Here is a 16756-nt window from a genome sequence, read left to right as displayed (position 1 = left end):
CATAAATTGATGGGAGGGATGAGCAAAAAAAAAAAAAAAAAAAAAAGCCTCCAGGAGTGTAAAGCAAGCAAATACGAAGATGTTGGAAGGGAATGATTTCAAAGGAATCATTTGGTCCCATGCAGGAAACGGTATGGTATACTGTACCATTATTGGAGTTTACCAAGAAAACTACATGTATGTATAATGATTGATAATATAGTGCCAAATGATGGGTCCCTCCGATCAGATGGCATTGAACATGCTTCTGAGAAAGAACTGAAGGTTTTTCATGGTACTAACAGCATTTAGGACATGCCTAGTTTAAACCTTTTAGCATACCTTGCTGATATTTGCCATGCAGAAAAAGAAAATCCAAAGCTATAAAGACAGAATTACAGTAGGAATGTAACAACCATGATCATGGGAAAGGCCAACACAACAAAAGGTGAACTGAATCAATTACACGTTGAAATTTAGGCATCAGTTGATTGAGATGGACTGGAACTGGACACTTTCAGTCAGAAGATCACATTGATAATTAATTGGGACATGAATTATAAAGAGGGAATGCCATTTCTCTTATAGTTAGGGAATGTATAACAAAAACTGTACTTCTACAATGCAGTCAATAAATGTGTAATATTAATTGGTTTTAGTGGACAACTGTTTAGCAGGATAATTGTCCAAGTTTATGTTCCCATAGGAGAAGAGGAAGTTAATGAGTTTTATGATCAAGTTCAGTTTGAAACTAATAGAACATAGAAAGAAGGTGTGCTGATTATCATTTGGAAACCGGAATGCCAAAGTTGGAAATATTAAGAAGACAAATGTAATTGTATCATATGACTTAGGAAACTGAAATGAAGCAGGAGAACAATTTATCAATTTCTACCACCCAATTATTCTTCATTGCTTATACTGTCTTTAATTTTTAAATTAAAGTAATTTCTAAATTACTGTGTTTAATTTTCATTAAACAATCAAAATAAAGCCTGTATATGTAGACATCTTCAATACATAGAAATTGAAGTGACTATATTATTGCAAACAAGAGTTGGAGACACTCAATTATAGCATCAAAGACATGGTCAAGTCTTGACTGTGGAAATATGATGGAATGTGTAGTAGTCTGGATTCCCAGGAGGAAAAGGGTGCATTTCAGAGGAATAAGAGGTGGATATTTCAGAGGAATAATGAGCCGAGGTGGCACAGTGGTTAGGGTGCAGTACTGCAGGCCACTTCAGCTGACTTATTTGCAGTTCAGCGGTTCTAATCTCACCCGCTCAAGGTTGACTCAGCCTTCCATCCTTCCGAGGTGGGTGAAATGAGGAGCCAGACTGTGGGGGCGATATGCTGACTCTGTAAACCGCTTAGAGAGGGCTGCAAGTCCTATGAAGCGGTATATAAGTCTAACTGCTATTGCTATTACTATTGCTATAAGAGACAACTCAATTTAGATATTTGCGAGAGAAAGAGGGTGAAGACAGTCCATCCATAATAATTATCAGAGTTTATGATAGATTCTGAGAGAAGAATGCTTTAACTTGACACTTTTGTGTGGAAGAATCACCACATATCTTTCTTGGGGAGTGGGGGGAGGCTGACAAGAACAGGTCACAAAGTGCTCATATGCAGGTTTTAAGTTAAGCTAAGGAAGAAAAAAGGAAGCCAACCAGATTCCACAATGTGATCTTGAGCATATACCTTCTATTCTCAAGAGGAACATCAAAAATTGTTTTGAAGTCCTGAACCTCACTGATAGAGAAACAGAGAAAGTATGAAATGTATTTAAAGAAGTTGTGAATGTGAAAGGAGACTGCCAAAAATGGAGAAATAGAAGATAGCAAACTCAATATTGGAAAAAAACAATTGAGATTGCCAAGAAGACAAGCCAAAGCCAAGAAAGACAAAGATCTCAGGAAAGAGTTTAATAAAGATTTTCAGAGAACTATTAGGAGATACAAGAAACAGTATTGCAATAACAGCCATAAGACATCAAAGATGGAAATAGATTTAGAAAAAAAGGAAAGTCTTTCAAAAGATCTCTGAACTCAGAAAGAAGTTTCAGCATTGAATTGTTTAAATTGTTATAGTAAAGAATGTCAACATTATCAAGTCAGAAGGCTACAGGAATTGGTGGATTAGTTATAGAAGCAAGAGAAAGAAATCAAGTTCTAACTAAGCTATGCCAGCAAATTCAGAGAATGAGTGGCAAACAGACTGAAGTAGTTTACATCCTACAATAGAGGATACAAACTATTGTATGGGTAGTCCCCATTAAACGACAACTCATTCAGTGATTGTAATTGCAACAGCTCTAAACAAGTGATACTTACAGCTGGTCCTCAAAGTTCTGGCTGTTCCACCATCCCTACAGTCATGATCTGGGCACCTGTCAACTGGTTTGCATTAATGACTATTGCAATGTCCCAAGGTCAGGTGATTGCCATTTGGGATCTTGTCTGCTGGATATTTGCAAACAATGTCAATGGGAAAGCTGACAGGGAAGGTCACAAGTTGCTCCAGTAAGCCTCACCTGGCCTGCTATCCTAGTACCACACCCTGCTGGCAGCAACTATCCCTAAATCTGAAATCATTTGTGCATATTGCTGCAGCCACCTATGCCTTCTCCCTCACCTTGTAGCATCTACTTACTGCCTACTAGCCTGCTTGCGAGCCATCTAGGACTTGCAACTTCTTGCCGGCTTCCATTGACTTTGGTTGTTGGAAGCTGGCAGGAAGTTACAAAGAAGTTCTTATTTAATGACCGACGATCCTCAATTAACAACGGCAACAGAGATGCTGAGGTTTCCGTTGCTAAGAAATGCAGTCATGTGATATCGCTTTTTATGACCATTTAGTGATGGAAATTCTGGTCCCAATTACCATTGCTAAGCAAGGACTACTTGTACAATATCTTTAATTTCACATGCCAGCAAAATACTCAGGATCATCCAAAGCAGATTAGAAACCTACATGGAGAGGGAAATGGTAGATGTTCAAAGTAGCTTTTGAAAAGAATAAAAAAACACAAGATATTATTGCTGAGGCACACTGAATAATTGAGAACATCAAAGAATACCAAAAATAAGTCAGTACAGATTCACTGATTATAGAAATCTTTGATTGTGTCAATTACCGTACATCTAGCTGTGGAAGGCACTTGGAAAATTGGAAATCCTGGAGCATCGTATTATCCTCATGCAACGCCTGAACAGAGTCAGTAAGAAGCAATACAAATAGAATGTGGTGAAACAGACTAACTTCAGGTTGGCAGAGGAGTGAGTTAAGATACTCCCCCATTATTTATTTAATCTATATGTGGAATATATATTGAAGGAAGCTGGACTGGAAGAAGAGTGTGGTTTTAAAACTGGAGGAAGACACCAATGTGAGAAGGAGAGGTGTACGATCTTTGGGATGAAGCCAGTTCCTTGTTTTTATGTGAGGATTTTTATTGCAATATTATTAAGATATTGAACATACGTTGGTAATATTATTTGCATATTCTATAATCTTGACAAACTTTTAATTATGCTTTGCTTAGACTGCTTAGAGTTAAATGGTTGAAGAGACATAAACGTGTAATGAGCAAATACTAAGATAGCTTAGATGGACAGAAGATAACGGCTGAATGTCTCATTACACCAGTTGATTCATATGCTACTGAATGAGGCAAATGCTGTATTCAAAAGTTGTGAATTCATTCATTTGCTCTGGGATTATGTTTAAACAACAAGTTGCTGGTCCTAAGAGACATGTTATGCAATGGGAGAATGTCTATGGAGATTCTCAGTCACTTAGGTCATGGTTGTCCCAAAGGTGCTTTTTCAGAAGGCAACTGGGCTTTCTTTGTTTTTCCTTGGACATTCCACTTTTCATCCAAGAAGCTTCTTCAGTTCAGTTCAGTTGAACTGAAGAAGCTTCTTGAATGAGAAGCAAAACGTTTTCATGTGGAGAGTGGGGGGGAGTCCAGTTGCCTTTTGAAAAAAATTGATATAGATGAAACCTTGCTAATTTTTCCCTCATTTGAAAATGTATTATTAGTCATGATGACATGATGGTGGGTTTTATTTTTGTTGCCAGTATAATAATAAAAAAAATCCTTGATGACCTGTTTGTCTTCTAAAACTGTAAGTTTTATTTTATACTGAAATTTAACAAAATATGACTGAATTATATAAACATGTGGTAAATCATTTCTAATAGAAAAAAGTTACATATCTGCATTACTGACTTCTGTCCTGCGATTCAGCAATATTAAAAATCTAAGCAGTATGTAAAGCAAAGCAAGGACAACTAAACAAATTCTCAAATAATCTTTTAAAAATAATAAATGACAATTTAGCTGCACATTGTTGAAAATACTCTTCTTTACTCACCATCCCTTTATTAAAAAATCCTGTCTTGCATGAAATTGTTTTCAATTATTTAGGTCAAATATATGCTCAAGGCATTTTCTTTGTGATTGTGGGTTGGACAGATGAATATTGCTTATATCACTCACAAACTTTTTTTTAACAGACTGCTGTTTGGTTACATTAGGCTAATGTGAATGGAACATGAAAAATATGACCTAATATTATGATAGCAAAAAGAAGGTGGTGTCAGAGAATTGGAATATGCTAAATCTTTATCCTGTTGCTTTTTTCTAATATGGCTACTTGCCTATACAGTTCTCTTCCTATCTTGTAAAATTTTGCTTGCATGCTTGCCATTTATATTATTATCTTATTCCTGGGCAACAAAAAGGAGTATTATTATTTATTTATGAGACTTATATGGCTGTCTATTTTATGGGCCATAACTCTGGGTGGCTCACAGCAGTGATAAGAACATTTTAAAAAAAACATTCCCCCTGACCAAGGAAAGCAAAACAACTTTTAAACAACTCTTTTCAATCCATTAAAAAAACAACCCCACATTAGACACTTTGGGGGTTTGTTGTCACTCTCTAATATACATTCCGAATTTCTCCAGCTCACACCTATATATAAACCTGAATTCATGCTCCTTCGTATTCCAGGCATACAGTACATGTAATCATTGGCCCGTGTATTAGGAAAATCTGCCCCTTGTGGCTTTTGCTAGGCACAGCTAGGTTCTATCAACCCAATCCCATATCCCAGTCCAGGAGGTATGTACAATAGAAGTGAAGTGGGATTGATTTGAAAGCTGCTAGGTTTTGTGGCTGAGATCCTGGACTCCACCCCTGGCCTTGGGCATCTCTGGCTCTCTGTTTTAACATCTCCAGAATGGGCGAATGCTTCTAAACAATTTTCTACATGCATATTCACCATGAAATGTGTAATTGAACTGATGCATGGTCTGTGTCTTGACTCACTTTCTTGATGTTTCTCTTGCATATTACATTTACTTCTTGCTTTCTGACAGCCATTTAGTCTGGAGGGTGCTGGGTAGCTCTGTGACGGTTTATTGCCTAGCCAGGTGGTTGGAAACTATAATTACTTGTTTTAAGGTGTTTAACATGAAAAAGGAAAACAAAACATCCACATGCCCTGGGGGCACATACAACCACTCTAGACTATTGTGGAGTTTAGCATATGTGCCTCCTGCTCTGCATAGGGAGGGCAAGAGCTTCTCCCAATGGCCTTGTCTTATGATTTATTTCTGCCACCCTCCTGCCTTCACACAGGAGAAAGCGGATTATGTCCTATATATGAATCTTTCTGCCTTAACCAGGTCTGCTTAGACATGTTTGTGTGTGTGTGTGTGTGTGTGTGTGTAAGAGAGAGAGAGAGAGACAGAGTCACAAGAACATGCATGTACGGAATGCATTCCTTCTCACAATCGCCACACTCATTCTTCTTTTCTTCCCTGGCCGCAGCTCAAGTCTGTGATTCTAGGTCTTTTTTAAATCGCATCCCACAAAGCTCCGGCACTTAAACCCAGTTCGCATACTTTCAAATGCTAGGAAAACAGCTCCCTCCGATCCGGTGCCCTCCAGCGGCCTCGGACTATGACTCCGGGGGGCCCCCCGGTTGGGAGAAGGCTGCAACTCCTAAACCAGACACCACGCCACAGGCACCTGCACCAGAGACAAAAGAGCCTTCGCTCTCCGCCCCCTGGAGAAGTGCGGATCCAAATCCCCGTGCGCTTCAGCGGCTGCGAAGGCTCCTTCGCAGCCTTTCGAGGCTGACGCTCCCCGGGGCACTGGCGCAGAAAGGGTGTGCGGCGGGGAAACAGGTTCCCCGGGGGTGGTGGTGAGAGAGAGATTGGGCCGGCGGGGGAGGGTTCCCCTGTTTGCCGTAGGAGCAGCGCTGGGCTGAGGCGCCCAGCTGGCCGTTTTGATTCTGAAGGAGGTGGAGCTTCCCTGAAATCTCCCTCCGTGGATTTGAGGGGAAAGAAAGACCCCGCTTCCCCCCCTTTTCAAATCGCGGCGTGCGTGGCGAGAGAGAGAGAGAGGGAGGGAGGGAGAGAGGGAGAGCGCGCGCCACCTCCGATTAGCTCTCCAAGCTCGGCTTCTAGCCGCCGCGGCCAGCGCTTCACGCCCGGCTGGTGCGTGGGTCACCGCAGCGCTTGAGCGAAGAAACGCTTACAGTCCAAGGGAGCCAGGGAGAGAGAGAGAGAGAGAGAGAGAGCCTGCTCGCCCGCCCGCTGGGCCGGGGCTACGATTAGGGTTCAGTGGTGGATTGGTCTCTCCGGCTAGCCGGCGCGCTCGGCGACTTGTTGAGAGGCGCCGCTCTCCCGCGCTCGCTCGCTCTCGCTCTCTCCCATGGAGGAGGACGTTCTGGACAAACTCGAGGACATGGCGTCGGTGCAGGACTTCGACCCTCTCACGGGCAGCATCCCGGCCACCAAAGTGGAGCTCACGGTCTCCTGCAGGTAAAAAAAAAGGGGGGGGGAGGACGGCGCGGCCGTCGAGGAATGGATGGGGAGGATGGGCGGGGAGGTGGAGGGGTCTCCGTTGGAAGTGAGGCGGCGGCAAGTTTTCTCCGGCGCGTTAGCTGCCGCGAAGGTAGCGCGCTAGGGAGGCGGCTGCTGTTTGCCGCCGGTTGGAAGTTTCTGCCCCGGCAAACCTTTGGCTCGCGCGATCGGCTGCTTGGGAACTTGTGAGAGGAAGGGGGAAAAAACCCACAACGAAACGAGGTTCGGGGAGCCCGTCTCAAGCTAGCGGCGAGCTCGGATGTCGCTCTCAGTTTGCGGAGGGGTCAGGCTCGAAGGCTTGTAGGGCTCGACCCTCCTTCCCTCCCCTCTCTCCACATTTCTCAAATAAGAACGACGAGATCGCACGCACGCACGTGCACAAGTTCCAGGGCGAGCCCGTGGGCGTGGCCTCGGGGAGCTGACAGGTAGGGGCGGGGCTCGTAGGTTCGGGAACGTCTCACCTGTAGAAGTGCGAACGGAAGAAGCCCCCTCCCGGTTGTGCAACTTGAGGTGACTGGTTTAAAGATTTCCTGGAGTGACTACGGTGTTCCGTTCCAAATAAAAGTGAAGCTAGGCTCCGTTATCGTAGTCATGCAATTAGTGGGGGATAGGGAACAATCAATCAACTTTTGGGGATCAACTTTGTCAATCAACTTTGGGGAATAGGTTTTCTAGGTAAGGGATAGATCCTGAAGAGCTGCTTTGTCTGAATACCCCATTATTTTCAGCGTTGCATGTATTCTGGTGGAACAGCTGCATGTGAAAAAGCGGAAGCCTGTATGTTCAATTAAAATGAATTCTCCTGGTCTCAAGAAGGCTCTACATTAATCCTTGTGCCTTGGCCAGGAAAGTTCCAGAAACAACTGGAAAGTTGCTTCCAGTGGGATGAAGGAGTTCTAAGTTACATCCATGAGTTACATCTGCCTCGAATTAAGTGCGTTGTGGCTCCAACAAACGTAATTCGAGGGAAATTTTTACCTAGATTGTGCTGTGTAATGAACTGTGAGAGACGACCTATTCACAAATAATGAAGTAAGCATGTATTTGGGGAAGAATAAAAACTCCTGGGCTGTTAAACCTGCACTAAAACGCCGTTTATTACTGTATGCTGGATGAAATGGGCTTTGATAATATCAGAAGTCTACTGTTATAAAAATTCACTTTAAAGCACTTTAAAAATTCCAGTAAGTATTACAAATTCACTAACTGACATGGATCTAGGGGTTGATGGGAAATATATGGAGTATTTCTGCATGGAGAGCTAATGCTGAACTCTTTGACACAGTTTTGAGGTGGAGGATGGAAGTTGCTGAGGACTGGAAAAGCCATATAGATCTTTTAGCCTCTCTCTGTCCAGTTGTGGAAGCTCACCAAGTGACTTTAGACCTTTGACTCAACCTATCTCACAGGACTGCTGCTGTTAAAAAAAAATGGAGGAATGGGTCTCAAATGTTCTGAGTGAAGCTCTCAACCTCAGCAACTTTAAGATGTGTGAAATCAACTCACAGAATTTCCCTTCCAGAATGCTAAGGTGGTGGATTCTGGGAGTTGAGGTCCAGGCAGTTTAAAGTTTATGCTATTGAGAAACACTGACTTAGAAGAAAGATGGGATAAGAATAAAGGAGAATATTTGTACTTCAGGGCTGGAATGAGGGGTCCTTGGTGGTCTTTGCATTTGCTTGTTTTCTTGCAGACGGTTCATTACCCAAAGTAGATAATGTCATTGTGTTACCTGAATGTATTCTCAGTCATCCAGATCATAGTTGTCCCAAAGGTGCTTTTTCAAGAGGCAACTGGACTTTCTGGTTTGCTTTTGAAGGTAAAGGCAAACCAGAAAGTCCAGTTGCCTCTTGAAAAAGCACCTTTGTGCTGATGCTTATCCCAGCATCAGTGCTGGGATAAGAGTCTGAGAACAAAATACAAACAATAAGATATTCTGCAACCTAAATATCTCTCTTTGGAGCAATTCAGAACCCCAGATTGTTACTTACATGTAAATGCTGAATATGGTTGGTTTGCAGCATAACCAGGACAGATGTTTTTGCATAGATATCCAAGATAGGATAGATAACAGGTTCTCACAATTGTATTTCATAGTGATAAATTCAAAAGAATCTATGTCACAAATTCCTATGCTTTGGACAGATCTACACAGGAACCTTACCCTGGGATGAAGAAGATCACTATCTGTTTGCAGAAAACATTTATGTGTGTTATCACCTCTATAGCATTTTCTAGCCATGGCTGAGGCAACTTGGGAATGTCTTGGGTGCTCCTCTTGGGAAGTGTCCCCCCCACCTCTGTTCTCACCCTTCAGAAGCTATATGCTGGCATTGTAGAATGTGCTGAAGTGACATGATCTGTGTTGGCAATTGATTCTCCTAGTTTCCTGTGAGACCATCCCTTCCATCTGGTTCCTGACCTGTATTTCTATCTCTCAGCTGTGAGGGAGATCAGAACCATGGCTACCACAGCCACTTGCTCTCTTGCCCCCTTTTTAAAACCACTTGGTTGTCTGGTTACCCAAGAGAATATGAAGCCCTGAAATGGACTAGGAAGCCCTGAAATTGATTGGGGTGTCCTTGGCTTAATGCATATAACTGGAAGAAATAACTCATCTCTTGTTCCTCTAAAGCTTGCCTGGCTGGGAATGTCCTTCCCAATAGCTGCTTCCCCCAGGATCCCCAGTTCCTTATTTCTTCTTTTCACATAATATTCTTTGGGTAATTTACATCACTTACATGGATGCCCAGATCCTCCTCTTTACTGAAACTCCAGTTATTCAGTGGTGCTTATCCAATGACTGTCCAAATCCAGACAACCACTAGAGAGCAGCCGAGAGACATAAAATCTCAAGTGCTTGCTGCCATCTATTGGTCAATATAATAAAGAGGCAAACAACTGATTCATATATTGAAAAATTAAAAAAAAAACACTACACCAGTTGGCATTACAGTGGGAAAGAAAACGTGTGTGTTAGTAATGACTGTGATTGTCAATTAGAGGAGGATTTTCACATTATTTGACAGGGCTGGAACTTCGGCTGAGAGAACAACGAGCATCTCCCTTTGAGTGTTGTGCATTCAAGCTGTGCAGAGAAGAGCACGGCACAGAACCTTCTGGGTGCATAGTAAGGGCTTGCTATAAAAACAGTAAAGCCCAGGGCAGAGTGGTTTCTGCTGGCTCTGAGGCAGGAAGGGATGTAATGTTCCAGGGTTTTACATCCCTCTCAGTACCTATGCTGTATAACAGGGATGTCAAACTCACAGTGTCACGTGGCCAGCACTTACGGGCCAGGAGTTTGATAGCCCTGCTGAATAAGGTATCTTATGGGAGGGTCAGTTTGTTACATGCCTCCAAGAAGCTTCTTCAGTTCTGAGTGGATGGTGGGGAAATGGAAGGATTTATACTCATTGAAGACAGCTGGTCATTTTCATTGTGTTGTTAAGGTCACCAGGTTTATCTATCTCATCAAGGTCACTTGAGTGGTGCAAATGGGTGTGGAACCTTCTTGGAACTATTGAAAGGACTGGGTTGTAGATTGTAGATGATGTGGTATCCCCCCCCTCTGTTGAGAGAGGGCTGTTCAATTTTGACATAGGTGGCCTCTTTAACCCCTCTTTCAAACCAGTGGTCCTCCCTGTCCAAAATATGAACTTTGCTGTCTTCAAAAGAGTGGCCTGTGAATTTTAAATGCAGGTGATTTTAAACCTCCAGGTGATCTTAATGACCTGCTAAAAGAATGCAAATGACCAGCTATTTCCATTCCCCACCATCCAGTCAGAGCTGAAGAAGCTTCTTGGATGAGAAGTGAAATGTCTTCAAAGAAAAACCAGAAAGTTTAGTTGTCTCTTGAAAAACAATCATGACCTGAATGACTGAAAATTTCCAAAAACATTTAACTATTGTTAAGTTCCACAGGACATCTTCCTAGCAACATGGGTAGAAAGCTATTGATTTAATATGAAATTTACAAAGGAAATTGTCACCAACCATAAGCAAAGTCTTCACCCTGGCACTATTCAGTTGGACAAACAAAAAGCTATGAAACAATGAACAAACTCAGCCTGCTTGCTTTGTTATCTCAACTGATGAAGAGCCTTAAATAAATAAAAAGCCTGCATACTGTTTTTATGATATTTTGTTTGGATTTCAGGTGAAGGAGTAAATTGATGCTTTATACAACCAGACTAGTCATGTTGCATGGGGAAAGAGAAATGAGAAATTGAGAGAAGACAGTGCCGTAGGGACAGAGAAATCATTGTATCATGTATTCAAATATAAGCTTGTATATGTGATACGTTCCGTATGAAACAGATCTGCATACCATAGAAGAAACATCCTTTTTTCACTCCATGCTAGTTAATTAATTTGGAAAAAGAAATCCCATTTCAATGCTAATATTCAACAATTTTTATCTTGACCCAAATACATTCCGTACATGCAGTTTTTTGTAATTCTTTTTTCCACAGACAGCAGTGGAAGAGGACTTTTGAAGACAGATTGGATTCAGAGTATTTTTAAAGCAGCAGGCCAAAGAATTTCTTTAGACAACCAGAAATTATCTATCTAATCCATTTGACAATTTTAGTCCCTCTATTTCCACTGACACAAGCAAGCATAGTGTTTGTGCTACACTTTTGTGATTCAGGACCTCGGTCTATTAGTTCGTTAATGAAAACATTCAAAATAGTGTAGGAACTTATATTGCGAGTAGTTCTAATTTGTCAAGAACACTTTTCCCCCTTGCATTGAAATTCTTTAAAGAGTATGACATCTTAGATGTGACATTCAATCTGAAGTATTGCTTTTCTAGATGTTGGCTAATTGGGTATAATTAGCAGGGTCATTATGAAGTAAGCAGTGGATTGAATCATATGCAATCATGATTTTTAACAATTTGAGCAAAATGGGATGAATGCTTTCCATCCTGAGTCACCAACAGTCATTAAAACCATCTTTGCCCTGCTTTCAAATGGAGAGAACTCTTCTGAGTAGGACAGTGAGACTATATTCAACACAATTAGTACCATGAGTTGATTGTTTGTGCCTCATGCTTCACTGCCTATCTGGGGCTGACTTTATAGTATAGCCTTTATTGTCATTGTACAAAATAAATACAGTGAAATTGGTTGTATTAATTAAGATATAGTTTCTGGTAGTTTGTTGAATCAGCACAGTTGACCAACTTCATCTATCACTTTAAAACATAGCACATATTTTCAAATACTTGTGTTAAATTTCCATAAATATTAGTTAGGTTTGGGTTGTTTTGATTAAGTATGCTGTGTGAACATAGTCATTTTATTTATTAAATTTGTATGGTCACCACCTTGACACATAATTCTGGGTAACTAACAATCAAATCAAAAGTATCCAAAATATATATTAAAAAAAGCAATGTAAAGCAGCATTAGTGGTCATGAGTAGATCCTTACAGTTTTTGCTATAGTTTAAAATGAAACTTCTGAAACAGTTTGAGTGTCTCTCCCCCCCCAACTTTAAATGGGACCAGGTCCATCCTCTACTTTTCCTACTTTAGGAAATGAACTTCTTCCTCTTAAGGTAAACTTTTTCATGTGATTTTAAATATAGTTACAACATTTTCATATTTTATTTTTACCTTTAGCCAATTTAGATGGCCTATGAATGGAACAGCAGTGTATCAATAATGAAGAATATTCAATTGTCCATTTTTTCAAATTATATGGCTATCTAAATGAATATATTATTGTCCTTTCCTCCAGAAGACTAATGATCATTATCTGATACATTTCGGGATAGGATCCATACAAATGTGCATCTATGTTCCCTGTACTCTCAGTGATTTGCAGAAACTGAATCTTTTTATGCCACTTAAAGCTAAAATTCTCCCAAGTATCATCCCATATCACAGAAAAGCTCATGCAGTGTAGCTTTAATGTCACTAGTAAAATCCCTTTGGTTGCTTAACTATATGTTGACCTCAACTGTAGCCCTACAGCCATAAATTCTAAATTATTGTAAGAGCAAGTTGGCAACTTCCAAATTGCATTCCCTAAAGAATTGCATCATAGCGTGAAGCTATTCTGTTACAAACATCCTCCAGCACTTAACTTTATGCACACAGTGGAACTGCAAATATACAAGCTGCCATTTTACTACATGGATTTGCATTCAATTTCAGAGCTTGAAGCAAGGTTACAGCACTCCTGGTCTGTAGACCGGCACCGGGCTGCGACATGCCAGAAACTGGGACACACGAACAAGCGAAACCCCATCCATGGGATGCAGGCAGCATGTGAAACCACGCCCCCTCCAGTCCATGGAAAAACGTCTCTCCCCAGAACCAATCCCTGGTGCCCAAAAAGTTGGGGTCCTCTGGGTTACAGTAATGAGAATTCATCCATGTTTGGGTAAACTGATGGCTTTTACATTGTACTACAGTCTACAGTTCATGTGTAGTTATGAGGTATTCGGTTAAGAATTCAGTTAGTATCTAGGGTCTTTTCAACAATTGACTAAGTCCAGGATTTCATACATAGACAATGAAGTTGAGCAGAAGTCTTTTATTTTACCACTCTTTCACTTCAGTTGTCTTCAGCCCAGATGTTTTAAGGAGAGTAATATACCACTTGGAAGGGCAAAATGCATGTACAGAACTCCCAAATAGAGAAACATTCTTTCCTCTGTAACTTGAGGGATTTTATATTGAGATGTAGTTCAGATTTTCAAGAATTCTTTAATTGATTTAATTTAATTTAATTTAATTGATTTATAGGTCGCCCAATCCCGAAGGACTCCGGGCGGCTTACACAGAACAAGAAAAGAAAAAAAACAAACAAAATAAAAATAAAATAAGATTAAAATTCTCCAACATGCATACATTCAAATTGGGGCTGGACCCTACATAATAAGGTCAACAGCCCCAGGCCTGCTGGAACAGCCAGGTTTTAACAGCTTTTCTGAAGGCCATGAGGGTGGGTGAGGTCCGGACCTCTGGGGGGTAGCTGATTCCACAGGGTCGGAGCGGCCACAGAGAAGGCCCTCCTCCGAGGCCCCGCCAGCCGACACTGTCCGGCTGATGGCGTCCTAAAGAGGCCCACCCTGAATCCAAGCTATATCCTTTAAAGCAGGATTCCTGACCTTTGTCTAGAAGATTTTTCTTCTTTTAGGATGCCTTCACCTAAAAATAAGGTTAACATGCCTGTTATGGCTCAGCAGGAGCCGGTGGATCTGCCACCAGACTCTGACAGTGAGGGGTCTTATGAGTCGGCCCTGGAGGATGCAGAGGACCCTGGACAGGGTTCCAACTCTGAGCAGGGCACAGAGAGGCTGGTTGGTCACCAGGTGGCGCTTGAGCCTTGGATCAGTGGAGAGGAGACGAGAGAGTGATCCAGAAACCACCTGTGAGTTGTTCCAGGATGCATGCCGTCGAAGGGCTACTCGGCGTCAAGAACAACTACGTAATTACAGGAGGTAATTATGCTCAGCTGTTGCTCATTAAGATCCTCTCCTGATTATAAAAGAGACTGCTTGTGCCACGCCCTTCTTGCAGAAGTCAATGTTAAGGACTAACGAGAAACAAACTTGGCAGGCTGGATTGCTGCCAGAGTTTGTTGGCATTGCTGCCAAGGTTTGTAGGACTTGCTGCCAGAGTGCTTATCTCTTTGTTTATTTTGGGCTTGCAGCCAACGAGAGTCATTTACGTTTGTCTTGGCTTTCGTTCCTGGACGGAGGAGGGGGGTCAGAACAGTGCCTAAGTCTTTATTGTTTAAAACAGTGGTCATCTGGATTCATGCAGTCCAAACATGATACCTTTAAGCAAGAAGACATTGCTTACCTGTTCTGTAAATAAGAACTAGCTCAGATATTGTTAGCTATGGACAAGCCTATTATGCTTGAAGTTCACTCTTCAACTTATCAGGATTTCCACACCTGTTGAGATATTTGTGCCGTTTCTGGGAGAAATTAGAAGTGGCAGTTAATTGTGTGAATGTATTTAACCTGCACTTTAAAAAAAGTAAATGGCAATTTCAAGGGAGCCTGGGAGAATTTATTTTATATGGTTCAAACTGAGCTCTTGGTTTAGAAAGCTATAGGGAGTGATTGATATCCCAGCTGAAATAACATAAAAGAATCGATAAATTAGATCACGGGTATCAAACTCACCACATCATGTTGCCGTCACATGATGTATCGTGATATTTTTCCCCTCCGCAGAGCTGGGGTGGGCATGGCCTGCATGTAACTCATCCAGCCTGCGGGCCACCAGTTTGACACCCCTGTGTCAAACCAGAGAACCCCAGTTGCCTCATTCACACAATACACATTTTCCCTACATTTTCTTAGTTCACCTGGTTTGCTGACACAGTGCACCACAGACTGAGTTTGGATAGCATATCAAGCTTTGTGGTTTAACAAGTTTGTGGTTCAATGTAGGGCAAAAAGCCAGCCAGGGTTCTGAAAAGCTTGAGTTACAAAGATGGTCAATTCTTTAGTACTGAGGATCCCTCAGCTTCCATGGTTATGAAGAAAAGGTGTTTCATTCAAACCTGCATCAATCTGAGTTGGGGAAAAGCACTGATAATCATTCCTTCTGTGCAACTGTTAAAGCAGGGTTAAGCCTTTTGTGGTCTCACAGGCACACAAAATTTCTAGAATTTTTTCTCTCTGTGTTTATGTATTCTTTAAAATCCTCCTGACTGCACTGCTGAATTTAACATTTCCATCATTTTGAGACAGGAGGTCCATGAAAACAGTACTATGAAAATAAAGCTAGGTTAACATTGATTGATTGATTTCTTTTTAAAAAAAATACACTCCAACCTCCACCCCCAGCCCCAAACTCAGGTAGTTTCAGTTCCATCCCATTGCATGTCTTGGCCTATTCACTTTGCATCACCATCCTACCCTTTGGAGTCTTCGTTCCCACCCCTCAGCTCATTTAAGTGCATGAAGAAGCTTTCTGCCAAAGGTTTTCAGCCCTGTTAAAAGGGGCCAGATATTGAAAGCCTGATAATCTTTTCCCATAATTCAGTTGTATTGTATTACCCTTATGGAAAACCTCTGTGCTGAGTTATACTCTGAGATCTAGTCTGTTATTGATTGCTTTAAGCTTTTTGACAGCTCCCAGAGGCGTAGGAAGATATTTTCCCACATCTGCCCCAGGAGTTTATATTACGAACAGATACCTGACTTCAGATGGATGTGCTCTGCCAATGCACAGTACTGGCATATTATTATTTCTCCAATAATATGCCTTTACTTTTTAATCATTCATCTATTTGGTTTTGATTGTCTCTTGTCTATCCCAGCATTTGCACCAAAACCTTGCTAAAAATATTTATGTCGCATTTTATTCTTGTTGATTCTGTGATATGAGGATGAAGCTGTACAGTATTACAGAGTAGATATGAGCAACACATTTCATATTCAAACAGCTTCAGAATCCCTGGTGAATACTATCAGAAACTAATATCTTGTTATTGTTTAACTTATCACTTTATCCTGAAAACTTCCATTGCTTTGCAATTTGTGATTGCCCCCATTCCCCTTTATTACCTGATAAAAAACACAAGTTGGAGTGAGAATCTCCTTAGTAACCCCTTTCCTAAAGGCAAATTTAAAAACTCCCATTCATTTATCTGTCATCAGTGAGTACCTGATGGAGTTTTGTGGGCCCCATGGTCCTATTGATACTGCAAGAAAGTATTTGCTCCAAGGTATCCTTTTAAATGATTTTCTCTTCCATGTACTTCAGTTCTTTGCCTTCACTGTTTTAAAACAGATCTATGTCTAATTGTCCTTTTTCAAGGGAGACTATGAAGAATTGAGAGAAATTGTGATGGCAGAAAATAAATCTATAGATATTATTGACACATTAAAAATAAATCACTAGGAAAAG

The 16756-nt window shown here is 41.3% G+C and overlaps 1 protein-coding gene across 1 annotated transcript in view; it reads left to right on the top strand.

The window, feature by feature from the left end:
- Positions 1 to 6718: 6718 nt before the first annotated feature.
- LOC116509375 (copine-5) overlaps positions 6719 to 16756 on the top strand; it is a 149874-nt gene continuing 139836 nt past the window's right edge. The window contains exon 1 of the mRNA XM_032218530.1: positions 6719 to 6828. Within this exon, the coding sequence (XP_032074421.1) occupies positions 6719 to 6828 (110 nt within the window). The remainder of the gene's footprint in view (positions 6829 to 16756) is intronic.

Source organism: Thamnophis elegans, chromosome 5 (genome assembly GCF_009769535.1).
Source record: "Thamnophis elegans isolate rThaEle1 chromosome 5, rThaEle1.pri, whole genome shotgun sequence".
NCBI lineage: Eukaryota > Metazoa > Chordata > Lepidosauria > Squamata > Colubridae > Thamnophis > Thamnophis elegans.
Note: the sequence above shows the minus strand (reverse complement) of the source record. Positions and strands in the feature narration are given on the sequence as shown.